Source organism: Alexandromys fortis, unplaced genomic scaffold (genome assembly GCF_014885135.2).
Source record: "Alexandromys fortis isolate MF-2015 unplaced genomic scaffold, M_Fortis_MF-2015_v1.1 scaffold_173, whole genome shotgun sequence".
Taxonomy (NCBI): Eukaryota; Metazoa; Chordata; class Mammalia; order Rodentia; family Cricetidae; genus Alexandromys; species Alexandromys fortis.
In genome coordinates, this window is record NW_026068051.1 from 2,999,252 (window position 1) to 3,023,059 (window position 23,808).

The following is a 23,808-nucleotide window of genomic DNA, read 5'->3' on the forward strand; positions in this document are numbered from 1 at the left end:
GCTTGCAGTTCTTTCAGATGCTGCCTCAATTCCCCGGAGACACAGAGCTGGTCCTGAGGAACTGGTGGGGGAGGGTGTCAAGGGCACACAATCATGTCTTTCCTGATCCTAGTGCCGTACATGCTCAGACTTCAAAACCCAGGAGACCTAAACACTGCCCCCCAAATCTTCAAGGGTGGGGTGGTCCCAGAGCTCATGGTGCTGAGGACACTGGAAATCCTGCATGCAGGCAGTTTTTCTCTGGAGCCAGTATCCATAAACAGGCTAAGTCCCTTCCTCCTGATGTCTTTCCTGTCCCTTCTCTAAACCATTTCTCTCTTGGGAACTCCCACTCAGCAGTGAGCACTCTGTAGAACACTCTACAGAAACATTATTAAAGAACTTGTATTTATCTGGAGGGATCTGGAGTACTGGTAGTGCCCTATGACGGGGGGCCAAGGCCAGCTCTGGACAGATACCCCATTCATTCTCAGCAATTTTAGGAGGCAAAGGAGGGGCTCTCCCTTCTCTCAGTCCCTAGAACGTGGGACAAGAAAATGGGTGGCTGGGAGTGGATTGAAATGACAAACGGTGGATCTTCTACAAATGTGGAGGTTTATTTCAACAAAATGTGAAAAGAGTGCATTGGACTGAAGCCCCTTGCTCGTTGGCGTGTGTGTCCATCCAATTCTCACTGACACGAGTGAAGGCTGCTTTGTGAACAGATAATATGGCAATCTCAGTTCAAGCAAGTCTGGGTCAATATATCATTCATCCTCCTCCCTCAGTAACCTTGCATGTGTAATGGGCTGTGGGACCATCAGATTGCTCATGTGTTGTGGTTCTGACTTCTCCATATGAAAAGCCCCTGTCCTGGGGATGGGGCAGCAGGGATAGGGGAATTAGAAACACAGCCCATCTCACCTCTGAAGAAATGCCGGGACAGGCCTCCAGGAGGGTAAAACTTTCATACCACCAGCGATGTGTGGGACTGCATGTGCTGCAGTGACGCGGAGGCTGGAGACAAATCCTATCCTTACCCAGCAGGTAAGCTTCCTTCTGGACTAAGGATGCTCTCCACCTGCTCCTGCCTGCCTGTTCCTTCCACCAGGGCTCGTGGGGGCAGAACAGTTTGCATCCAGTCCCCCAGATGTCCACTTGCAATACTTGTGATGTGGAGCTGATGAGAAGTTCTCTGGAATATCAGAACGAGATGTTCCTGAAGAGGAGGCCAGCTCTTTCTGTAGAATCCAGGGTTAAGGCTCAGACTGAAGTATTCATGCCAATGGTTTCTGGGGCATCTTAGTGATTTCCTCCTGGGTCTCCAGTGAGAAACATTAGTCATACTGCAGGCAACAGCGCTGATCATCTCCACTCTTGTAGTGGGAACACCGAGGCTCCTTTCTTGGATAAATGGGTTGTTAAGCTCTGCAGCTCACCTCTGAGGAGGCCCTGTTGCCGGCCATGGAGAACCCAGAAAGTCTGGAAATACCAGCACCGTGACTGAACTGTAAGGAATCTTAAGGGTAGGTGAATTCTTGTTCCCTGGATGCTTTCTCACACCAGGAAGGCCAGTGTCCGGTGCTGAAAGCCCAGCTGTCATCAAGGTGGACCTGCCATACTTTATGCCAGGAATAGGGATGAGTAACTTTGTAGGCATGGCCCCACAGTGACAACCTTTCCAGTCCTCAGAAGAGACTTCTGTCTCGGACTACTCTCTGATAGGAAAGATAGTCTCCTTTTAGCTCACCACCTCAGGCTCTGCATTGCCTGCCTCCAAACACCCACACAGAGGCTATGGCATTGGCCTTTAGCTCCTGGGTATATAAGCAAGGTGGTGGCACGTTGGCCATCTCCCCAGGTGTACTGAGAAGCCACTCAAGGTTGAGAGTGTTTTAATTGCAAAAATGACTTGATCTGCTTTTCAGCCTGCCTCTTAAATCATGGTTTTGCCCTCGTCTCTCATAAATAGGTATCTTGGTATAGTTAAATGGGGACTGTTCCTCTCCAGTGCCTGGTGTGTGCCAGGCTGCACATGGGGCAGTGATGGATGGACTTGAGTCTCCTCCATCCTCAGCCCCAGCCCTCCCCTGCTGCCTGTGGCTGCAGCTGTGGCTCATTGGGCAGGGGCTGCAGAAGCTTGGACACTGTCCCCACAGCCCTGTGCTGGGGTGGGCAGGACAGGAGGCGGTCCTGCTTTTAGTCTAGTAAGACCTCATGGTACAGGCGTGTACCCTTCATTGCCTTCTAGTCCTGTGCATGGAAAGAGGACTGTCAGCAGAGCTGGGCTAACAAATACTGAACTGGGTATGTGTGACTGGGCTGTGTGATCCTACAGCCCAGGATGTCATGCAGAACCTGACACATTCAAGGGGAAGCAAATGCCACTCTGACTCAAGTACTGGGCGTCCGGTGCCTTCTCATTACAGTGGTTTCAGATGTAAGAGGCAGCCCTAGCTCTCTTCTCCAGAGACAGGGCAGGAATGGGTGAGAAGCATCTCCTACGTGGAAGGGGAATCCATGGTGGAGAGGATCCTTACAACTTCTGCTCGCTGAGTGGGTGAGATGTGCTGGGTCATATGGACGATGGAATCCATGGCAACTTCTGGATTGGCCTGTACCAAGCTGGAGAGAAGATTGGAGAAGGTGAAGAAAAGATAGAAAGCAGTGTCTAGACTGGGGCACTTAAGAACTGCCTGACAGACATGCTGACAAGGGCAGATGTGCACAGTGGGCTCACCTCCTCATGAGTTCTCCTTTGTTCAAATGTCCCTAGCAGCTAAGGATTGTTTTTAAAAGGCACTAGAAAACATTTTGCGATGTTAGAAAATAAGGAGCAATTAAAAAATAAACCCCAGCCAGGCCTTTAATCCTAGCACTTGGGCAGTAGAGATGGGGAGATATCTTGAGTATTTGAGGCCAGCCTGGTCTACACAGACAAACTCTGTCTTAAAAAATCTAAATAAGCTGGGTGGTGGTGGTGGCGCTTTTAACCCCAGCACTCGAGAGGCAGAGAGGAACTCCTCTGAGTTCCAGGACAGCCAGGGCAACACAGGAAAACCCTGTCTTGAAAAAAATAAAAAGAAAAACATAAACTCCAAAACAAAAACAGTGGGGACATGCCATGGGAAAATGGTCTTTTATTCTGTAACTTGTATTATTTTTAACAAAATGCTGATTGGCCAGTAGCCAGGCAGGAAGTATAGGCGGAGCAATGAGAACAGGAGAATTTTTGGATGAGGAAAAGTCATTCTACAATTGTCATCCAGACAGAGGAACCAAGATGTGACTGCCTTGAATTGTGGGCTAATAAAAGTTAAAAGAGTTAATAAGAAGCCTGAGATACTAGGCCAATCAGTTTATAATTAATGTAGACCTCTGTGTGATTTCTTTGGGACTTAACAGTAGGAACTGGGCAGGACAGAAACCTCAGTCCACAGGGACACACTGACAATGGTGCCTGAATGAAGGGCCCTTTCTAGACAAATATGCATTATTTTGATGCCATATATCCCAGAAGCAAACCATAAAATAAAGGAAGTAGGAATTTCCTAGTCTTCATCAATAATGTAGAAATGCATCAGGGAGACAGGAACTGCTGCTTACAGAGTTTGAGTGAGGGCATAACTGAGGAAGCAGAGTACAGTTCACAGTAAAGATTCTTCAGTCTAGAAAAGGACTGATGGGGAGCTTCTCTGGCCTGCAAGTGTCTTCCCACAGGTTAGTTAGTGAGTAGCAAGGCAGAGGGGGTGATGGTCAGTAATTATACAGTGGTGAAATCCAGAAACAGCTTGGCTGGGTGACTTTCAGTGGGGCTACTCTGTGATGGACAGAATATCACACATGTGATACAGATACAATACAGAACTCAAACCACAGAGAAACATTAGACAGCCTAAAAATAAGTGATGTTCTACAAATGGAGGACTGGGGCAAGGCAGTGCTGGGGATACCAATGTGCTCTAGCACTGAGCCCAAGCTCGTAGGGAAAACTCTCCATAAAAGCATTTAGTCAGTAACTTACCAAAGTTGATGGTTTTACTGTAGCCACATAGGAGAATTTCTGTCCTTAGAGAGTTGCACACAATTTTGATAAGGTAAACATTTAAATGACAGGCGAATTACTAGTGCTAGCTTCTACTTTGCAGCTTTTCCCTCAGTAATATATTTCCAAGTAGTTGTATGGACATCTCCCAAGGAGATACCAGCCTTCCTGCCTTTCAAAATCATCCACTTAGTTTGAGTATCTGTACCTAGAGTGAATGCATGTGTAAAAGTAGCTGAGAGAGAGCTGTGTCTCAGGGATATTTCTGCATCTATTGGTCAACTATAGCAGTTCCAGACAGGGGAACCACAGGGATCAGAGCAGCACTATCTCATAGTTTATTATAAAACTTTTCAAGGACCCTGCTGGTGGCCTCACCTGCGGATCTGCTTGAGGACGTAGTCCCTGCTGATGTATTTGATGTTCTCCTCTATCACTGAGCGGACACCATCTTCCTCTGTCAGTTGCTTCTCCAGCCACTCCACCAGGTCCTTATTATTGTCCCAAACGTAAGCCTGCAAACAATCAAGTCCTGGTCAAATGCCATGAACTAGTCCTGGAAACCTGATTGCCCAGGATCTCAAAAACTTTCTTGGCATAAAAACATTGTTCACAATTCTCCTTTACGGTTCAGGGCTGGGGAGGAGGGGGCAGGTTCCCAGCCGGGAGCTGCCTTCCTCTCTCTTCCTTCCTTTGATTTTCAGGCACTCACATGGGAGTCTGTCCTATGAGGCTCTGTTCTCTACTGTCCCACAACAGTAGGTCTGCAAGGAGCAGGGTACTTAAGAGTGTGACTGGGAGGGAAAGATGTATGTGGCTGTCTCTTTTTGGAAGAACGGAGACACTGAAGTGCAATTCCAGTTCCAGCAAGATGTGGCAGACGAGGCTCTGTTTGTGCCTTAGTTCTCTAGCTGGGAAAGCCTTCTGTGGCTGGACCACTTCTTTAAAGGACACATGGGAGCAAGATGTAGAGGACAACACACAATACAACATGGATACTGATATGGTGGAATTTCTTGTTGCTACAGTGTTACCACCAAGCCAGAAACCCACCCCACTTTATTAGCTATGAGAGTACTGCAGAGGGTCAAGAAGTCTGTATCCCTGAGAGTCTCAACAGCCCACCTCTCGCCTCCTTTCTTTCAAGATCATTTAGCGAAGTATTTCTGAGGCAGCTGACTACATAATAATTCAGGAGTATGTTAGAAGCCTAATAGCCTTCTCCTTGCTCTCTTCTCTCATTTCTTTACAAATCATTTAGGAATCGTTTTGTTAATGGTTTCCGGAAAACCAAGTACCACCATTAGGGCTCATTCATATTTATGTCATTTTGTTTGGGTAATTAAACACAAAGCTCGTCATTTAAAGGTGCGCTATCCTTTTCTGTTATCACTAACGAAGTCAAAGTCAGAATGACAATGAGTTTGGCGCTGTAATTTAATAGGTGGGCACTGTAGGGACTCTGAGGCTTGTGTTGTGGATTCAGAAAATCCAGATAGACACAAGCAATGGCACAAAGCCACAGCTGTAACCTCAGGCCCTGCATAGTGCGGAGTGAACATTCACAAAAGAAGCATCCAGCATCAGGAAACTGGGCTGTCTTCTCACCTACTGCATGCTTTTAAAAATACCTTTTATTGCTAGGTGTGGTGGCTCACACCTTTTATCCTAACACCTGTAAGGCTGAGGCAGGTGGATAGGGAGTCCAAGGCCAGCCTGGGATACACTAAGTTATGATTAGCCAAGGGTACAGAGTAAGACCCTGTCTCTCAAAAGCAACCAACCAAACTATGGTTTCCTTTCAGACTAACTTCCTCCCCTAACTTAGTCGGTGGGCTGGCTGTGCCCGACTGTTTACTATGCTGAATCACAGGTTCCCAGGATTAATGTCAGTAGTGAGCCTTTTCCAGCAGTCTTGTGTCTCTCCTTTCCTGGCTCTGGATTTGTCCACCTTGGGCATCTCTGACAGAGATCAGCTCTCCCTCACAGAACAAGCTGGGAACTACCCACCTCCGTGTTTCACTTGGGAGTACTCCTGTCTGAGGGTCTGCAATAGGGAAATGCTTTTGCTCCACAGGAAAGCTGTAGCTAGCCCTGCTGACAATGAGCCTTGCTCATGTGGTCTACTTTATACCTGGACTCCAGCCACTGGCACCTTTATAAACTTGGCCGTTTCCACTGTTGGTGATTAAGAGTTCCCTGTGGCTAGAGGACTTCACAGCTTCCCCAACTTAGGAGGATTTGTTGGAGAGACGTGCAAAAAATAAAACAATGGCAGCTTCTTGAGCTTCAGAAGGAAACCAAACAAAACCCAACTAGATTCACTCAGGAGTTCCAAAGCCTTTAGTTTAGGAGAATATTTAATACTCTTATTAATCATTTTTAATCCGTTTGCTTTTAATTAAGAAACAGCATGATGCTTTGCTATCAACATATGCCAGGGAGCAGATTAATTGTGGCTTAAGATAACTCTCCTTGATTGGTGTAATGTATTAGCTAACGAGATGCTGGCTTCTAACGATGCTCACACACTACACTGGAGAAAGGCAGCTACCCTCTAGAGTAAATACTCCTGCCTTCCTCTGCTGCAGGCACAAACTAAAGTAGGTGTTTAAACATTTAAAACAGTCCCCAGGCAGAATAACAGACAGCAACACATTCCAAGTTTTTAGATTCTAAAAATATGGACCCTGCATATAAACTGCATATAAAACATGCTGTTTATTCCTAACACACACAACTGGATGACACCACCAAGTCTGAAGCCCACAGTACATGAAGACAGAGGACTCTGAGTTCTAACCAATTAAATTTTAGCAAAAAGAAACAAACTTTTGTACACACTGCTATGTTTTCCCTCAATCTGTCTGGGAGGGCTTACCATGCTCTAAGCTATTCTCTTGCACTCAGGAAAAGCAAGCTGCCTTCTGGGACAGCCATAAGACTCACTAATCCAGTCATGAGGAAGGGCAGGTCCAAGGGGGAAAGCCATTATCACTTTCTTCCTTAGAATTATAAAAAATGTAGCTATTTGCCTTCCTAGGATTCCAGAGTAGATCTTAAACAAGTGTGAAATGCTGGGCTGCTAGCTCCACGACAGCCTTGGGCCCATATCGCCCACCTGACATCCCAGCCAGAGCATCTTAATATCAATAAAATATCAACAATTAAACATCACAACACTGGCTTGCCTTACACGTTCACCAGACAACTCTCTCTTTCTGCATCAATGGATAAGTAAGTATCTCAGGCACCACTCAGCCTCACTAATTATATGTAATAATTAGTCTAGCTTACAAAATCTAAATGACCTGTTTGAAAAGGTTCATTTCTAATGCACTGGACAGCTGTTAAGCTCTCCCTAAGCAATAGTTGTACAGGTCCAGGGAGTGACCAGGGCACAACCTGGTGGCTGTGAGCCTCGACTATCACACCTACAAATGACTTCACCATGTGAGTTACTTCCAGCTGGAGAGATACCTGGTGAAGACATATACATCCGAGAAAGGAAGTTGCTTTTAATGTATCTATGTTTCTAAGGTTATGACCTTCTGAAGCCCAAGATGCAATGTGATTTCTTTCAGAGTCTCTGCGGCACAACACCAAAAGACCATGAGAACAGTGATTTGCTAGATTTTATGGCTGGGCCAGGCAATTCTTGCCTATTTTTCCCTTACCTCATCCCTCGCTGATACACCAGGCCATCTGTGGGTGCTTGAGACAGTAGAGACCTTATCAACAGTGCTCTCTCTGATCCTCATTCCATTGGAACTCCAGAATAAGAGGAAGTGGGTAACTGGACAATTAGAATGAACTAGGGCATTAAGCCCTGGGCACACTAGTGTGAGTCTGATAGTCCTTCCAGAATGAGTCAGTTCATCTAGTCTCATGCTTTGATTTTATGTGCTCTCTTTCTCTCTTCTCCCTCTCCCCCTCTCCCCCACCCCCCAGGCTCTCACCATATATTCCTGGCTAACCTGAACTCATAGAAGATCACATCCTTGAGTTCTGGGATTAAAGGTATGCTCTATCATGTCTGGCTGCTATTTAATGTATAACATGCTTTACTTTTGACATTTAAACCCACTGAGTCCTGTGATACCATAAACATTATCCCCAATTCATACATGAGGGAATGGAGGCTCAAATCATGTGTCCAATCAAATAGAAGCTAGGAACTTCTTTTTAAGTGAGTTTGTGAGATCCCAAAAATTTACATTTGTTCTCCAATGTTCCAAGCAAAGTCTTTGTTTCTCTGTGTAGCCCCAGTTGTCCTGAAACTCTATAGACCAGGCTGGTCTCAAGTGTTGGGATTACAAGCATGCACAACCACTGCCTGGCTCCATGCAATGTTTTAATTGTGATTTCTCCTGTCAGAGTCTTCAGGCAGAGAACCAATTAGCCTATTGGGAAAACTGCATACTTCAAATTGTGGAGCTAGAAATCAAGAGAGAAACCATCCCCATGAAGCAAGCAAGTGCCATGTTTGCACAACCAAATTCAATCCACAGCTCTTGGAACCTTTTCCTTAGGGAGTTGTAGCAATGCTGTTGCTTTTACCCACGGTGAGACCATGAACTATAAACCCAAGTACTTCCTACAACACGGCTGCCCAGTGAATCCAGGTGCAACCCTAGAGCTCATGGGATGGAGGTCTTTAAGGGGAACAAAAGATTTATCGCTCAATTTTCCATTCTAAAATCTTTTGCCAGGATCAAGAAAACAAAATCTCTGTGGAAAAACCAATACAAAGCATGGCTAATAAATGCTTGTCACTACATGCCTTCTTTACCAATAACAGCAGCAAAGGTCCTGGTACTCAAGAGGACTCTACCAGTCTTTGCATTTGAGGGAAACAGACATGAAATCTGTCATTATTTGAAGACCCTGCCACCATACAGAGTGCTCTCAGCCACTACTTAACATCAGGCAGCTTATATAGTAGCCCTTCAGAGGCAACTCTACACCTTGAACACTGCAGCACTTTCTTCTCTCAAGGGCGCTGCAGATTTTATCACCTATCCCACACTCAGGGCCTGCTGAGCCTGCAGAATGTGGCAGGAGGTTTCAAAGCCATATGTCCTGACTTCACAGGATCACTTGTCCTTCCTTTCTTTTTTCCCTGTCTCCTAGGATGAGAGCTCACGGGAAAGGCAATCTTCTGTAAACACAAGCAAGGGAAATAGTATCAACTGGTACTCAGTGTGCAGACAGCCTCTTTCTGAGCTGTGAGCCTGCAGTGTCTTCTGCACTCAATCCAGCAAGGCGCCTGTGCACACACAGCTCCCCATTGATGAGAGATAGCAATGGCCTGTTTCTTTAGACACACTGCCCCCTGGGAGGATGCCACTAAGAGTAAGTGAGGGGACCTATCTATTCACTACATGCTTGGAGGGAGGCTATTCCTTCTCCTCATCCTTGTGCCCACCGAGGCTGTGCATGTCCATTAGTGACTAATGTGGTAGGGAGGCGTATGGGCCACACACACACACTCCATTTACCTAGCCGACCACTCTTAACTGGAGAACAACCTCTTATTTTACACTTGCATGACTTTCAATGCCAACTTCCACTAGAAGCCGCGAGTAGCCACTGACAAAATTGTCTCACTCAATTATGATGCCACAGACTGACCTTAACCTCAACCAAATGTCGGAGAATTTGGTTCCCACTCCCCTGCTGCACATCTGAAATATTTATCCAAGAAGCTTTCCAATCATAAAGAAACAGGCAGACTTAACACAAAGGTGACTCTTAGAACACTCCACATGACTGGATTTAAAACTGATGGCGAGTCTTACAGTTTCTTGATAAGAAAAGTTGTTAGCAAAGACTCCAGGTAGCATGAGGAGACTGGAGTGACCCTCTGTAAGACAAGGCACTTCATACCACCACCAACTAGTCACTCTCCAATCGCCAAAGATTTTGATCACATAGGTAATATATTACAAAATATATCTGTTTAGTGTAGCCTGATAAAACAGGACCGGCAAGATAGCTCAGTGGTGAAAAGCACTTGCTGTCCAGCCTGAAGTCCTGAGTTTGATCCCATGAACCAACATAATAGAAGAAGAGAACCAATTCCTTCAAGTCATCTTATGACTTCTCCATGTAAACTGTGGCATGCCCAGACTCACACACAAAATAAATGTTCTTAAAAATGTATACAGTAACACTAAAAAAGGTTAATCTTTTCCTTGGGACTCTAATTCAGGGGTGCACACATCATACAAGCAAGAGCTCTTTCCCTTAGCCACCCACATATGCCCTTAATTTTACTTAGTAAAAATGTAGACATAAAGGTTTAGCTTTTCCTTCCCTATTTCCTGTGGACTGTTTTGTGAAACCCAGGGACGAATGTTGACTACAGGCTTGTCCTGTCTGTAATTCTAATGCAAGAACACTGGGTACACTGTCTTGTTAAGAGGCCCTTCTATGAGATCACCCTAAGATGATGCCAGATGCATTCCTACTGGCAGGGCAGGCATGTTCTTCCAGCTCAGATGTAAAACCAAAACTATAGTCTTAGCATTGTTTGTGTGCGTGTATAAGATCATCACATCTATTAGGCTTCCTGAGGAGTGTAATTCTGCTGCTTACAACCATCTTCCAGACAGTGCAGACACCTCTGCAGCTCAGGCAGTTGGGTTTCTACCTAGTCAACTATTCTCTGAGTCATCCTGCCAGATACATGAGGCCTTTGCTAGCATACCTTGAACACACAATTGCTTCAGCTTGGAGCATTCTTTCTACCCCTGCTTCACCAACACAACTTTTCTTCTGGTTTATTAGGTCTGCTGTTGAGACATCCCTTCCTCCAGAAATCTTGCTCTTCCAACTTCAAAATTGGGTATCTACTCTGTGCAATATGACTGTGCTCTTTGTTGGGTTTAATACCAGCCTTGCTGCTGGGTAGGACAACACAAGCTCTCTGTGGGCAGGCATACTGTTTCTCACTGTTAAGTCCCCAGGGTCTAGTTCAGTGTCTGGCATGTTTTAAGTGTTCAAAACGGTTTGCTGAATGACTATATGGGCTGCAGATGGGCTCTTCTAGCTTTTCTAACATATCATAGCATATTATTTGGCTGTAATTTGGAATGGTAGAGGATCTGGGTTTTAGGTTCCTTGTACTCCCTACCCCTAAAGGCCTGAAGATTCTTAGCTAACAACCTTTGTAACTCTCATGGTTGGCTGTACAGCATCAAGGTTTGTAGGTGCTTCACCTACCTTTACTGTGCCTTCCACTTCTACAAACCAGCGTCTCAACATGGCCTGGATCTGGCCGTCAGTCAATTCAGGGTTGGCATTGTGGATTTTCTTCTTGACCAAGTCCTCTAGCAGGAGACGCCTCAGCCGCCAGTAGAAGAAGGTACGGGATGTTTTCCAATCTAAGATATCCTAGACTCCCAGAAGAGCACAGAGGAATTAGTGTAGACATTCTGGCACTAGCACTCAATCGGAAGAAACACCACAGCCATGAAAAGCCACTCTCCAGAAAAGCCCTTTAGAGACCCCAAAGATGGCCTAAACTCCCTACACCCCCAGTACATCCCTAAAATCACAGAACACGGTGCACAGCCAGTATTCTGGCAAATGCTATCCTACACATGATTGTAGTTCTGAGGAAGAGGCTAAATTCCCAGAGAACTAGAAAAGGAAAAATATGTTCTGAGCAGACAGCTCAACTTTCATGCAGATCAATGGTGAATTAGCTATCACCATAACTTTGACATTGTAATAATCCAGTCTGAGGATCACCTGTTTTGCTGTTCACCAACGAAGAGCTTGCTTGAGGATTCCATGGAAACCTAAATCATTTTGTTTTAGATGGCAGTGGATACAGAAAGGGGGAAATATCTCTTAAAAAAATCTGAAATGGTTTGATCTGCATAAGCTGTGTTGATATGGCTCTTGCAGCTCCTTACTTGTGGGCCTATGTCACTTGCAGAGCTCTGATAAGTCAGAAATGGCAACTTTGGTACTTACATTAATAACACCCTTCTCCTGCATCCGGCCTGGTGTGTCGTGCAAGTCAGCAAACTGCACAGCTACCTGATGGTAAATGGGAATTAGGAACTCCTCCCGTTCCTTCAACTTGTTCTCCAGTTCCTTCCGCTCAGTGGGGCTTAGCTCTGGGGTGCCTGCAATTATATAAAACTGCCTGTCACATTGCAGGGATCAGGAATCTTGGCACAGATGCAGTCACAGTCCTTCCCTCTAGGACCTGGCTTTCCATTGCATCACTCTTTGCTACAAAACAGACTCTGTGAGATAGTACTCCTGTCCTTGCTTTGTCACAGAGAGCCATGTGTCTTCTTTTCCCTACAGGTCATGAGTATGAAAGTAGTGGTGGCAATCCTGCTCTCCAGGTCTCTCTTAAACAGGAAAAGTGACCACCTGAAGGTCTGTACCTCTCTCATCAGTTCACTGTCCAACAGCAAGGCTCCTCTATCCCCACAAGTCAAGATACCATGCCCACCATTAGAGTAGTTGGACTAGTCCAAATATAGAATTTTGTAGGTGAGCTTCCCCTGGGACTGGAGTATAGGCCAGCAGCTCTGGTTTTAGCCAGTCCTCAATAGGTGCCTGTGAAACTGCTAAGCACTAAGATCACCCCTAAGTTGTAAGCTGCTGTATTCCTTAGCTTCTAATGTCAGATTTGAATATTCTTAAACTCAAAGTAGTACAATTCAACCAAGTAGAACCAGATTCATGTAACTCAGATCAGTCCTGACCCAATCCCTGACCAGGTGACAAAACTCTAGGTCTTAGGCTAAAAGAGAGGAAACAGGGAAAGAGAAGAGCAGATCCTCTGTGGACTGCTAAGCTTGGAACACACAGTACCATCACCTCATCAGAGATGATGCTCTTGTTACAAGGAAGACCATCTCCATCTACTGGGTTTTAGTAGAGGTCTTGCTATGTTGTGCTTCCCTCCCTAATTACTTTCAGAGTGGGGTCTGCAATCAATAATGAAAATTTATCTGCCCGCCCAGCAAAGCTGAGTACATCTAACTGAAGGAACAATAGGTGACAGCCCTGGTGCTGGAGTTATCTGATGTTTTGTCACTAACGCTGACAAATACACAAGCACAGGTGATGTGCTGCAGCAGAGAAAGGCCTGTTTTAAGCATATGCCTGTGTGGGAACATCTCGTTTTTTATGCCACTACGAATCATATGCTATGAATAACTTTGGGCTTCTGTGTGAGCCGGAAGTATCACACATAAGCAAATGCTAACTAAGCAAGGATGGGACTCTAGCATTTAGTTTTATTTTACGTGGACTTTTTGGATGCCCAGCTCCACCTCTCCATTTTAAAACTGTGAGAAAAGCTGGGCGGTGGTGGCACATACCTTTAATCCCAGCACTCGGGACGCAGAGGCAGGCGGATCTCTGTGAGTTCGAGGCCAGCCTGGTCTAGAAGAGCTAGTTCCAGGACAGGAACCAAAAAAGCTACGGAGAAACCCTGTCTCGAAAATCAAAACAAACAAACAAAAAACCTGTGAGAAGCAGTCACTGACCTGCTGTCTCAGACCCCATTTAGTCTTACCAACTCCTGAGGCTGTATTCTTCTTAGCATCTTACAAGTAAACATACAGATACCAAGAACTTGTGTGAGTCATCAAGGCCACAGATCAAGAAAGTGACAACCAGGACTCAGGGCAGCACTGCCCTGAAGCTGTTGGACAGTCACACTGCCTTTCTTACTTGCAGAGGACTACTACTTCTGTAGTAGTGGACCCTTCCATTTCAGGCTAAGTCATGTGGAAGTCACCTTAGTCCTATTGTGTAGCAAAGACAAAAGAACGTCTGCCATGTTCTCAGCAGCACCAAGATTTAAAGGAGCTTCTCCTTTACTATGAGGTTGAAGATGTAAAAATGCTGGGCCCCAGGAATGGCAGGACTTTCATGAAGAAAGTTCAGCAGGGAACTCCAAACCCTTCAAGATTCTTCTTCTAGGTAAGCAGCTGACATTGTACTTGAACACACGTATGCATCTACATGGGCCATATATAACATGCCACTTATTGTGCGTCAGGCCTGTACATGAGGCTTTCAGGATCATAGACCTCATAAGTCAACACACACATGATTCAGACCTAGGCTGGACAGCTGTTAACCCTGCTGCTAAGCTGAATCCTTCAGTGCTGCCAAGTATTTTCCAGGTCGCTTCACATACATTATCTCTGATCCTTATACCCTCCTTATAGACAAACTATCCATTTTACAAACCAGAATAAGAAGAGGCTCTGAAATGTAAAATGGCACCTAGCTGGTAAGTAACAGTCAGAATTTACACCTGGGTCTGGCCACCCCCAGTACCTGTGTTTGTCCTCCTTAATGGTACCAAAAGTGGCCAAGCAGATCTCCTGACAGTAGCTGGACTGTTGGTTCCTTGTGTTTGCAGAATTAAGAGCAGCCTCAACACTTGGATGCAAGAGGAGGAACTACAGGCTGAAGAGAGCCTTTAGAAGGAGTAGGGGAGCGCAGGCCAATTGTGCTAGTCTAGAGTTTCAAAGGAATAATGAAATAAATACTATGGTGCTCTTGTTTTCTCAGGAGTTAGAAAATGAGGCAGTGTTTCCCAAAGGCCACCTCAGAAAAGAAACAGGGCAAGGAGAGGTGTTGAGAAGACTTAAACATGTAAGAAGGTCCAGAGTCTGTGTGTTTTGTTTTGAGGAAAAGTGTCTCTAGTCTTTTATGTCCTAGGAGCAGAAGGCTGCTCTCAGGTGGGTGCTACCCTTGTGATGTACACGGAGGGCCTGCTGTAGCACAGCAGCCAGCCCCGGTAATGATTTAGGGGAGATTAACAAATATGTCAATGTCTATTTTCTGCTTAATTTAAAAGCGGCGTCTATAAAGATTTTTGACTTCTGAACCCTGTTCTCCTGGAAGAAAGAAGGTAAGAATGAGGAGGGGATGAAGAGTGATTATCCTATCATTGATCGTTTGTCAGGAGCATTTCTTATTCACTGGACTATTGTAAAAAGCTAAGCTCACGATCAATCCTGTAAGCTCCCTGTACAATTAAATATCTTGGAATGGTTTTCTTTCTTTTCTAGCCAAATTGCAGGGCCTCAGGGTTTTTAGGAAAGCAAGTGTGAGTGTGTGTGTGAGAGTGTGTATGTGTGTGTGTGTTTAAGAATATGCTCTACAGCCATTCTCTTCTGGAGTCCTGCCTTAGGCAAAGGCTGAAACAGGAGAAAGGTATGCTGCTCCTGTCCCTTCACAAAATCCAAGTTCCCATTAAATCCTAAAACACCAAACCTTATGATTATAGAACCAACATACAAGAGTTAAACACAGATGAGGCATCGCTAGCCTAATCAAGTGTGAAGAGCTAATATCACTGAGAAGCTACGTATGATGCTTCCATTTGCTCTAACACATTAGACCTGAAAGGTCATGACCTCAAAGATGAGACTAAGAGACAAGTAACTTGCTCAATGCTACAGAGCCAGGAAACCAGAGCTGGGGGTTGTGGCCTACAGAGTCTAGCCATAGTCCTGGATCTTTATGTATTCTTTTAGATTCATTTGTTTTATCTGTATTAGTGCTTCATTTTTATGTGTGTGTGCACCACATGTGGACCTGGCACCTACACAGGTCAGATCAGCGCCTACATCAGATCCTCTAGAACTGGAGTTACAAGTGCTGTGAGCTACCATGTGTGTGTGTGGTCTGGTCCTCTGGAAGAGTAACAAGTGATCTAACTAATGTGCTATTTCTTCAGCTATAATTCTGGGACTTTAAAACAGCTTAAACTGATCTACATGTATCCGAAGCCAGCAGCCAGCAGCCATACCTGAAGCCAGGACAAGCAGTACCACCAAGAGGAGCTACTGGCTTCTGCAGCAGCTGTTTAACACAGAAGGTGGCAGGTGAGGGTCAGCCCTACCCTAGGTCCTAGCAGACACAGGGAGGAGTTTTAAAACCAAGAATAATGACCCTCAGAAAGCACACCCCTCGGTCTAAGTGCAGCTTCTCATTTACAACCCTAATCTGAGAAATGGGGATAAAGTTTTATTTAAAAAAAAAAGTAATATTAAAGATTAAATTTTTAAAAATTTTATTTATATTTTATGTATGAGGGTTCTGCATGTATACCTGCAGGGCAGAAAAGGGTGGTGAAATAACACAAGGTTGCTGGAAAATGAACTCAGGACCTCCGAAAGAGCAGTCAGTGCTCTTAACTGCTGAGCCATCTCTCCAGCCCAATATTAAAGTTTTTAAAAACAAAACATTCTTAACTTTCCTTATAAAGGGGCTATAAAAATTTAACCTTTTAACTTTTATTTTAAACCTAAGCTTAATTTTAACTTTTATAGAATCTTCTTCATTCTCTTAAAAAAGAAGTTTGCTTTGATTGGTTAAATATGAGATATACAAGAGATAAGAGCTGGATTACCCTCCCTGCAGGGCTCCTGAACACCACAGATATTAGGTCTTGATACTGAAAAGCCACAATAACTCAATTCTTCTTCAGGATCAAAGGCATAAAAACAAGTAGCAGAAGAACTATGCACTCATGTTTTCTTTGTTGGAAAAAAATTCCTCTATGAAGATAGAAAAAAAAATCATCTAAAGTATCTCCATATTTCCATATCCATAACAGGAGTGCTTTAAAAAGCAAAAAACCAAAAGCCAAAACCCACAAAAACCATTCTTGAGAAACTGTAAGTCAGACCTTGTTTTAAGTGCCCCCAAGGGAGCTATTTAGAATGTACTTTGCAGTGAGCCCTTTGGTAAAGCAAATAATCCTTCTGTAATGGGAATAATTTTTCTCAATGCATCTAGGTTTCCCCTGACCCACAGTCATATCTCTGCTTTTTTTTTTTTCAAAAGGGGCACACCTACCTAAATACAACTGCATATCATTGCATTTTGATTCTAAGTGCGATCTTCTCAGGGGATGTCTGATCCTGAAATTCCTTGCAGTAGTGTGAGTAATCGCTTGTTCATATTTAAATAACCATTATATTAACTCAGACTTCCAAATAAGAATAAAAATCGAATAATTCTCCCTTCAATTCTGCCCCCTTACCTCATACAGACATGGCCACATGAGAAAGTGAGGAAACAGCAGAGAGTTTTCTGAATTCTGGTATAGAGATCTCTCTACAGCCTTTGTTTTTTTCTCTCCCTAATCTGTTCTCCCTAAATCTGACAGGAATCTGGGCCAATTGAGAACAAGTAGGGAAGAGGGCCTTGGACATATTCTGACAATGGTCTTCAGGTAGAGAGAGGCCTGGATTTAATGAACAAAATCCCTGCCAAGTCCTAACTGTGAATCATACCTTTCTGGAGGGAGTGAGTGGGAATGGGGGAGGGGGCACACAGGTGCTTCTGAAATGTAATTAATTGAATTGGATTGGGATCAAACTAAAACAGCTCCCCCATAAATGTCACAGTCTCACTAAATTTCATCAAGCCAAACAGGCTTTGAATTAAAGTGAGGGTAGGTTTTTAGCTACTACCAACTTAAGGTAAGATCTCATTTACTTTCATGACAAAAAAAAAAAAAAAAATTCCTCAGCTTCCTCATCACACAGGACACTCCAAGCACTACAGGGGAGACACCACTTTCAGGGCATATAAACTAGGACATCTTTATTTCCTAGTCTCAACTTCCGAGGCAGATCCTCTTTCTGCCTCAGAAAAGCAATACTGGGTCTTTTTAGTTGATAACAGCTTGAAGGGGTAGGAAAATGCATGATTTGACAGTAACCCTGAATCTCCAGCACCCAAGATAATCCTTTCCAGGTCATTCTTGTTGATAAAGAGGTAGCTCTGGAGAAAGGCATTCTGGAAGTTTCTACATGCATATCTGCAACTGCACAAATCTTCAACTGCACCAGGTACCTCAGGTCATTAGGCATGCTGGGTGCTAGTTAGGCCTGAAGGATCAAGTGAGGGCCAGGAAGGCGCTGAACGTGTCAGCCATCAGGGAGGTTTCATATGGGAAGAACTATGGAGCTACATGGCAGGGTGCCCAGCTGTTTGGGAACAGGGCCCTGACAGAGAACAAGGGTCTCCCTACCTGACTCCTTTGCCCGGGTGCTTGCTGTACTGAAGGAAAGTGACAACAGGAAGCTAATAACCGCTTTGCACTTGGGCTGCATAGTTCTGTCTCCATCTAAATTGATACGTCATTTCACTCTGCATGTAAAGAGGAGGCTCAATAAAGATCTATGGGAGAACCCGGCTCACAGTTCAGCAAAGGCCAGGCTAGCACAGCACTTCTGCTCCCCAGCCATTCCTCTGCTCTGGTTCTGAGAGGCAGCACAGGGATTGACACTGGAAGACTGGGACTCTGTTTCCAGGGAAGGAATTTGATTTCTTTAAGTCCAAAATGATCAGATGTAATCCTACCTTCGATGACTTTAGCAAGGCATGCACTGAGAACACAGGGTCAGAACTGGCTCAGCAATGAGACGTTCTGCTATCTAAACTTAGTTCACTTACTTTTAAGGGCAATTATTTTGCTGTTGTTACTGTAGATCTGCAAACTTCTTACCCAAACCAGCCACAGAAAATGGTTAAAAACTCATTTAAAAAAAATGTAAACTCCTGATTTCAATCATTAGCTCTCTTATGTCATGTATCTATCAAATAAAGAGTTTGAAAGAGATGAAGTTAACTGTTCAGAAATTATTATTCATATCCTTAGAGAATGAACTGTAATTTTGTGCAGTCTCCACCGGTTAGTCTAGGTGCTCTGTGAATGCTCCCCCAGTACAGAGGCTGACTTGGAAGGAGATCAGAAACACAAGATAACAACCACTCCCATAGGCTTTCTCCTAAATCAGATTTCCTCTGTGCAGTTGGTTTTAGCTCACAAAGGGATAGAATCCCTGTTTGATTTAGACCAGGCTCAGTATTCAGCTTAGGGATTGAGAATTCTATTCTGTGCCCTCACGAACATTTATTGTATATTGTGGAAGACTCGTTTAATCTTGCTTTTTTTGCTTCAATTTCCCAATCTGAAAAATAAGGTAATTTTTCACCTACTTTGTAAAAGGTATTTTGGTAGTCTTTTGGTAAGAGATTATAAAAGAAGTCAGAATACAGTGTAAATTCTCCCCACATTGGGTTTCTATTATGTTGTGCATCCAAGCCAATTTGCTATATCACAACTACTTGAGTAGTCTCCGAAAGGCTGCAAATACCTGTAAGTAACATATCAGTGCTTAGACAACTATTTCTAATTTATTTCAAGATACCTTGAGTCAGAGCTTGCTTCATATTTAGCAGACTATAAATTCATTCATTCATTCGTCATCGTCTTTTTTTTTTTTTGAGACAGGGTTTCTCTGAGTAGCCCTACTATCCTGAAATTCTATCTGGAGACCAGGCTGCCCTTGAATTCGGGGATCCACCTTCCTCTGACTCCCAAATGCTGGGCACAGATTCTTTTTTGAATGTCATTGTTTGGTCAAGGTTAACTAAATATGATTTTCTTCAGCATAGATAGGAAATTGATAATGAGATGATTCCTAACAAATGATTAAATGGCCATCATTTGGGAGTCTCCTCCCTCTTCCCTACACATGCTTCTATAGTTAAAGGTGCTTCTGTGAGAAGGAAGCTCTGTCCCCACACCCCTCACCACCCAGTCCTTGTGCACACAGATGTGGAGAGGATCCTCTTACTACCACCCCGTTACTCAAAGGGATGATAACAGCCATTGGGGGGTTAAAAAGAGGCAGTGAACCCCCAGTTAATGAGTAGGAATTCAGCAGGCAGTGCAAGATAAATGGGGCTCTCTCTGCTTCTGCTAGAGTCAGCATGAACTGCGGCCCTGCGGCTTGTTTGTGGCAAATGGAGTGCGCGAAATATCAAAGGGCAGTGATCCAGAAGAAGACCGACTTTGACAAATTTTAAATTGGCCAGAAAGAAAACCAGGGGGAAAAAAAAGGAGGAACAAAAATAAATGAAAGAAAATTAGGCAATTCTTTGTGTCCTACAATTGTGGCATTGCTGCCTTTGTACAGAATTATTGGTAAAACAGCAGCAACGATCACTGGATGCCGGGAGCAATTACGAGCCACCTAAGTGAGATGCTTATCAGTGGCTGAAGCTTTTAGAGCTTAGCTGTGTACAGTTGTAAGTAACTCACTCTTGGGTTGCAGTCATTTTAATTAAAGTGTATGGGGTTGGTCAGAAGTAATTATCCTGTTTGGAAAAGAAAGGGGAGAAAATACCTCAACAAATCTGGCGGCAATAGATTTCAGAACAACTTCTGCCAGTTTCCCTCTGTACGTGTGCTTTCCCTAAGAAGGGTCAGGCTGTGGCTGGGTTAGTTTTTGGTTGCTGTAACCTGACAGCAAACAATGGGGGCACAAACTGATTATTGAAACTCAAGTCACCACTTTTGGCCAGGTTCCACTGCTTAGACATGCAGCCTCAACACTATAGGCACTCAGGAGGGTGTCTGATCCTACATGGTAAAGATAATAGAATCTCCAAATAGTATTTCATTAAACTGTTCCCTGGACCATAAATGAGCTGGCGTCTTTCCGCTCCTCCCATTCACTAGGTTGTACTACTTCTTAAACATAACTTTTCTATTCCTTTAGAAAAACAAAAACACAATAAAACAAAACAAATTATCCTAAGCAATCTTTACTGACATAGCAAGTGGCTCAATGGAAGAAAACCAGTGTTTTAAAAGTATCTAAAAGTCATTATAGGGCTCCTACAGTTTAGTCTTCTTCCAAGAGCTCTGAAAACACACGAGCAACAGAGAACTGGCTAGATGCACGCTGTGCACATGCTCCAAGGGCACGACTGCTGCAGTCACTATATCGAGGCATACAGTGCACAACCTTTACTTCCATTTTCTGTAGCTCAGGCTGACCCCAGAACACTGTCTGGGTAGAAACTAGCTTTTCTATAATGTGACACTGACTCATAACACCCAGAAATGAGACAGGCTGTCCAGAGACTACAGAAATAAGAAATATTTAAGTTGCAGATATTCTTCACCTGATTAGCCTGCCTCCCAAAGCAACCTCTAGCTAATGATACTCTACAAGAACATCCCATTAAGTGGGTTATTTGCACTTTAAGGAAATATCAGGAGAAAAATCATGTGACTTTTCTTTTTCAGTAATCTACCTTCCCTCCTATGACACTATTTCATTCTACCAGGGTTCTTACCACATAGAGGATAGTAAATAAAGATCATCATGAATTTGATCAAATGCTTCAGTGCCTCCTTCCCCTGACCTATGAATGCACTCATTACAAATCAGCTGAATGGCTCATTGATTTGCCAGGAGAACAAGCAGACGTACCCAATCGCTCAGCCAAGTGGATGTAGACTGGATCTACCCGACGCATGGTTTTCACCAAATCCTTTTTGCGGAATTTGATTTCTACTGTCCCTTCTGGTTCCAGAACAGATCCCCTGGATGCAAAAAAGAAAATAAAGCAGAGGACACAGAATGAAATCAGTTATAATTTGTGGACCAGGAAATAGCTTCATTAATGTTTTAGCCACCCATGGTTCTCAGAAGTTACCCCTGGGAAAAAAGGCAGACACCTAAGATGTATCTAAGTGAGGCATGAGAAAGGTCTAACATAAAGCAATGTAAACAATTCTCATTATCCCACCGTAGATCTCCATCTCAAGGAGAGAATACAGATTCCACCACTGACAGCTGATGAAGGTGACAGGCATCACATTTTTGTTTTTCAGGAAAGCAAACAAAACAAAAATCCCAAAAGGTAGGCCCCTAGCAGAGGAACTACCTCCAGTTCTTGGGCTGTACTTATATGTGTAGGGTGGGGGTACTGTTGATGACTGTCCTGTACCACAGCTGTTAATCTGCTCCTGAAACCAGACACACTAGGCCAGGCTGCTGAGAGGCAATAGGTCTTTCTCTCTCTTTCTGTTGTTTTTTAGTTTCTCTGTGTAACAGTCCTGGCTATTGTGGAACTCTCTTTGTAGACCAGGCTGTCCTTGAACTCACTGAGATCTGCCTGCCTCTGCCTCCCAAATGCTAGAATTAAAGGTGTATGCCACCACTGCCCAGCTAGATAAAAATTTCTTAATGTACTTAAAAAAATTGTTTAGGGCAGGGTTTCTGGTATTAGAGTATCATTAATATTCACTGTAAGAAACTTCGAGGCCTTCACTTTGCTAACTTCAATAGCACCAGACAGGATGCTTTATCTACTTCTCTGATCTAGTATCAGGGAATAGCTTAGGACTTAAAAATAATAAACTTGTAGGTGTAGAATATCAGCTTAGGGATTCAATGGTGAAACTATTGCATATTCCCAAGCAGCCTTTGAAGTAGAAGGCTAAGATTTGAGGAGAAAGAAAGAAGTAGGTGTTCCAAATAAAATGATGACATGCAGTTAAAGTACACAGACAATGATGCTGATGTTCGTCGGAAAGGATCATGAACACATTATGAGAGGGTGCTGGGCTTGATGTGTCTTATTTAGTTTCAAGAACTTCCTTCTTACAGATGTGGGCTTCTCTGTAGTTTTTTGAGGGTTTGTAAACCAGAGTTCTTTAGCCATCTTAGAATACCAGAGTAAAGCCTTGGGCTCCAAGAGAAGGGAGCAGCTTTGATTTGGAGTCAGTATGTGGGTTCTGTGGTGTATATCAATAACTACTGAGCTCATTAACAGGAGACACAGTTCCAGAAGAGCAAAGGCCACTCCAAATTTACCTACAATTAGTGGATTAAAACCTAGAACTGGGCTAGAGAGATAGTTCAGTGGTTAAAAGTGCTTGCTGTTCTTCCTGAGGACCTGCTGTTCTTCCTGAGGACCTGTATTTGATTCTTAGCACTCATGATGGCTTTTACAACTGTCTAAGTCCAGCTCCAGGGATCTGACACCCTTTTCTGACCTGTATAGACAGACCCTACACCTGACATACATTCACACAGACACTTGCACATATGCGTAAATAAAAACAAATCTTATACACACACACACACATTAACAAAAACAACCCCTAGAAGTCCTGATTACATTTGAGTTTTTCATTCCTTTAATCTTCCTCTGCTCCAAAAAGAGATGGTTAAGAGTCATATCCAAACAGGAAGGGAGAATCTGAGTTTGGAAGGGCCTGGGAAAGAGAACTTTGTTATAAAATGATGTGGGATGGAGACTGGGATAAGAAAACCTGACTCCAGCCTGGTTTCCTTCTCATGCAAGCAGACATTATTTAGATAGCCTATTTTTTTTCTCACCTTAGAGTCCTTTGGGAATGGAAAGATTCAAATGAAATTGTCTTGGCTATAATTTTCCCTAGGGGTAGGAAGACCAAAAGCTAGAGGGTCCCCAGAGGCATTGAATGCAATAAAGAAGGCATAATACCTGCTTTCTCGGTCAGCATACATCTCCATGTGCCGAGGGTTGATGGTAGGGTCAATCACAACCCAAGAACCACCCCGCAGCTCAGCTTGGGGAGGAATGTAAACCATAACAGGCTGGGAACATTCTCGCAAACCATCCACAATGTAAGCGCCAAACTTGAGCACTTGGTCATACATATCTATGGAGAACAAGACAAATGAGAAATAATCAAACTTCTCTTCAAAGCATATACAGAAAACAGACTATGATGGCACATTGTATCTCCATGGGAGAAGTGACAGGACAGAGTTCCAGCTACCAGGAGTCCTATGACAATCCCAAAGGCAACAGAGATTGGTGCATCTGCCTGTACCCCACTCAAGACTTCAGAGGAGCTTCAAAAAGCACAAGACAGAAATTCAGTCATTCATAAGATACAGTATGCAAAGCCCACGATT

The 23,808-nt window shown here is 43.9% G+C and overlaps 1 protein-coding gene across 2 annotated transcripts in view; it reads right to left on the minus strand.

Moving 5' to 3' along the window:
- Positions 1-575: 575 nt before the first annotated feature.
- The window catches only part of Acaca (acetyl-CoA carboxylase alpha), a 153,947-nt gene continuing 130,714 nt past the window's right edge, over positions 576-23,808 (minus strand). For both annotated transcript variants that reach the window (XM_050119583.1, XM_050119581.1), the window contains 6 exons: positions 23,372-23,549; positions 21,328-21,440; positions 12,011-12,165; positions 11,252-11,422; positions 4,403-4,539; positions 576-2,604 (listed from right to left, as the gene is read on the minus strand). In XM_050119583.1, coding sequence (XP_049975540.1) covers positions 2,481-2,604; positions 4,403-4,539; positions 11,252-11,422; positions 12,011-12,165; positions 21,328-21,440; positions 23,372-23,549 — 878 coding nt within the window. In that variant the 3' untranslated portion in view covers positions 576-2,480. The remainder of the gene's footprint in view (positions 2,605-4,402; positions 4,540-11,251; positions 11,423-12,010; positions 12,166-21,327; positions 21,441-23,371; positions 23,550-23,808) is intronic.